Source organism: Olea europaea, unplaced genomic scaffold, assembly GCF_002742605.1.
Source record: "Olea europaea var. sylvestris unplaced genomic scaffold, O_europaea_v1 scaffold1649, whole genome shotgun sequence".
NCBI lineage: Eukaryota > Viridiplantae > Streptophyta > Magnoliopsida > Lamiales > Oleaceae > Olea > Olea europaea.
In genome coordinates, this window is record NW_019234147.1 from 166,128 (window position 1) to 169,796 (window position 3,669).

At 34.2% G+C, this 3,669-nt stretch overlaps 1 protein-coding gene across 1 annotated transcript; it reads right to left on the reverse strand.

Moving 5' to 3' along the window:
• Nucleotides 1-880: 880 nt before the first annotated feature.
• On the reverse strand, nt 881-2,386 carry LOC111377379 (E3 ubiquitin-protein ligase ATL6-like). The gene has a single exon (XM_023000456.1). It carries the CDS (start codon nt 2,182-2,184, stop codon nt 1,063-1,065), a length of 1,122 nt encoding a protein of 373 aa, XP_022856224.1. The 5' UTR covers nt 2,185-2,386; the 3' UTR covers nt 881-1,062.
• Nucleotides 2,387-3,669: the final 1,283 nt, after the last annotated feature.

The window sequence follows — 3,669 nt, forward strand, 5'->3', positions numbered from 1 at the left end:
ACCGATTTTGGTTCCGATTCTGTTTCGACTTCAAAAATTACATGAAACTAAATAGTTAAATTTACAAAATATCCGAAATTTAATGAATAGTTATATTGCATGAAATATTCCATCCTATCCTACGCCCACCTACCCTCTATGCCAACTACTTTGTCTAGTAATAGTATTAGACATCTTTTAAGCAACATGTTTGTGAAAATTAACATGACAATTCTTAAAAAGTGGTGATTATATGACTTCTATAGTTACTTTAATACTAAAATTTAGGCTATGTTGGATAGTCATTTTTTTTTCAAAATGCATTTTTTTCTATTTTTTTTAACCACACATTCATTATTAAAATAATATTACACGTAAATCAAATTTTTTTCTTATTTCTCAACCACACATTTCACATCACTTTATTATTCAAACATACATTTTTACATAAAAATATTTATCAAACATCTTCTTAAATATAAACAGGTACAAAATATCATCACACTATTGAGTCTTCAACATAAAAATTATAAAGACCTGTATAGTATAAATTAGCATTTGTATCAATACGAATAGAGACAATTTTCAAGATAAGCACCGTTCAACATTCTCTTCATATTGTTACCCGACAAAAAAAAAATGAAAAAAAACACACACACACACGAGACATTCTCTTCGTATAAAGTGTATACCATATGAGTTTTCTTTTTACAATGCACATTTAAGTACTTATTCTTTAAAATTTCATCAATTTTTCAATTAATAAAAATTCAATTTTTTAATCACATTAAATGAGACTCACAAATTTCATCAAATTTTATCTAAATCTGATAAAACTTTTTATCAGAAGCTTCGTTAAAAAACCCCTAAATAAAAAATGTTAAGAACCAGAAAAAAAAAATAAAAAAATCGGCAAACAAAAACGTTTTACAATTGTTTATTTCTTAGCGTTGAACATTCAACACAAATTTGTGCAATCAATATTTTCCCCACTATGGGTCCCAGCTTCCTAGACTTTGCAGTTGCGATGAAAGCAACCTTTTCCGATGAAATTGACTCCGGAAAGTCAGACCGGTGGTTCATTTAAACCGGATGGCGAGCCGAGTCATCTGATACCAGATGAGTTTCATCGAGAGCCTTGGGCTCCAAACACTTGAAGGACGGCATTTTTACTGGCATTCCACCGGCCCTTGAGGTAGATCCTTCACCGTTCTCCGCTACCACCCTTGGCGATCTCATCGACAATGCTCTCGAGAAAAAAGATGATGCCCTGTTAAAACCCCTCGGTCCCCTTCTTGAACTGCCTTCTCGAGGTAATGTTATTGCACAACTTTTAGTCCTATTCAACATAGCGCGCTCCATAACCTCTTTCCTAACTTGCTCGGGTAATTTCAAAGTGAAGCGGTCAAGATTTTCCCCTGGTCGAACCAAGGACAAGGAGTGACCAGTTGAGTGTGATCTAAACTTACCTATTCCAAACATTTTGGGCCTTCGTACGGACCGGTTCTGGTAATGAAAACTTGAGTTCCGGTTCATCGTCTCCTCTTGCCGTTGGGGCTGATTTTCATCGCAGATTTCAACTTGTATAACAACTTGCTCATTTCTTGAACTGTTGGTCCTTTCTATGTTCTCGTTGTTCTCTTCATTCTCCGGTTCCTGTATGGGCCCATCGGTCGAAACCGGAACCAAATTAGCTCTACAAACCGGGCAAGTGACGTGAGACTCGAGCCAGGCATCGATGCACTGAGGATGGAATACATGATCGCACTTGGGTATCAAACGAATCGTTTCATCATCTTCAAATTCATTTAAACACACCGCACACTCCAAGGCTCCTTTCCCAATCTTATGATCCTTCACTTCAGAGTATGAGAAAGTAGGAAAGGTTTCTAAGACGGAAGCGTCGAGTCCACGCGCCGCGGCTGCACGGCGGGTTCGAATAGAGAGGGCTTGACGGACGCTGCCGGCAGCACCGGAATCGTCGGAGCAGTGACGAATGTAGATGGAGAAGAAGCCCATGAAGAAAAGTGCTGCTATGAGAACTACTATGATAATCGCCATGGAAGGATTGAACTTTGCATATTGGTAACCGTTGTTGTCACCGGGTGGAGTCGACTGAGCCCCAACCAAGGAGATTTCGGAAAATAACAAGAGGACGAAAAGGGAAAGAAGAAGAACAACCCCATCTTGAAAAAATCTTTTCATTGGATCACAAAGATTTAGAACAAACTTTATATGTGAGGGTAGGCTGTGGGCGCCGTAGACGGCTGAGGAATGAAGGTGAACTGAGGGGTCTCCAACAGAGGGAAGAATATATATGAAGAAAGATATTGAGAGAGAGAGAAAAGGGAAAGGGAAATAGGGAGGAGGTTTCGTGATATTCAAGGGCAAGACAAAGACGATGAGGAAGTCTGACTTTTTTTAGGGTACTTTGGTTTTCAAATTTCAGAGGAACCTTCCTTAATCATTCACGCATTCATACACTTGATGACTTGTTCAAAAGTTGCTCACATATTTCTTTGAAGTGCATCTTTTCTATCGGAACAATTCTATTTAGTCACAATGACGTTATAATCTCAATTTAAATTGTGTTGAATGATAGATTGAATAAAATGTAAAATTAAATAATTTGTTTAATTTTATATATCATTTAATGTTACATTAACGTCATCAAAATTGAGATTATAACCTCAATAAAGCTACATAATATTATTGTTACTTTTGCGATGGTCATCAACATAGCCACCTATAGTTCATTTCCTTTTTGTTAAAAAAATCAAATTGTTTGTAATCAAATAATTCATTTTTGTTAATAATATCAAATAATTTGTAATCAAATACTTAATGAATAGTTTGTAATGCTATGTAACCTGGGTTACAATATCAGTTTAGGTGGAGCTAAATAATAGGCTAAATGAAAAGATAAAATTAAATGACTTATTTAATTTTATATATTATTTAATGTCACATTAATGCCACCTAAATTGAAATTATAATTCCCGTGGGGCTAAATAGTACTACTCTTAATTATAATGTGATGTTCTACCTCTATATTTCTTCTATCGTGTTTCGTTGGAGCTAGATTATAGGCTGAATGAAAAGATGAAATTAAATGACTTATTTAATTTTACATATTATTTAATATCACATTAATGCCACCTAAATTGAAATTATAATTCCTATGGGGGCTAAATGGCACTACTCTTAATTATAATGTGATGTTCTATCTCTATATTTCTTCTATCGTGTTTCGTTGGAATGGCTTCCTTATTTATCGCTTTTTACTATTTATTTTAATTTTTTTAATACACAATTTTGCTGCAATATTTTTATTAACATTGGATTTGACAACTCGGGACAACTAACATGAGAGTATCCAAATTACAAGGTGGAATCAACTTTTATTTTTAATTGGTATACAATATTAAATACAAAATTAAAAGTTGAATCACTAAAGGTTAGATAATAACAAGGTCAAAATCTAACTCAAGTGATAAGAGTAAAACCCTACTTGATCATTGGATTGTCTCCGAGCTTCCTCGAGGAAGATAAGAGTGAATATATATATATATATATGTCAAAAATTTTAAATAAATATTCTACTAAAGCATACAATTTTCTCTTTTTTCTAGTGTACAAGTACGAAGAATAGATGAATCATTTTTCATAAAGTTAATCTAAAGAGAGTCA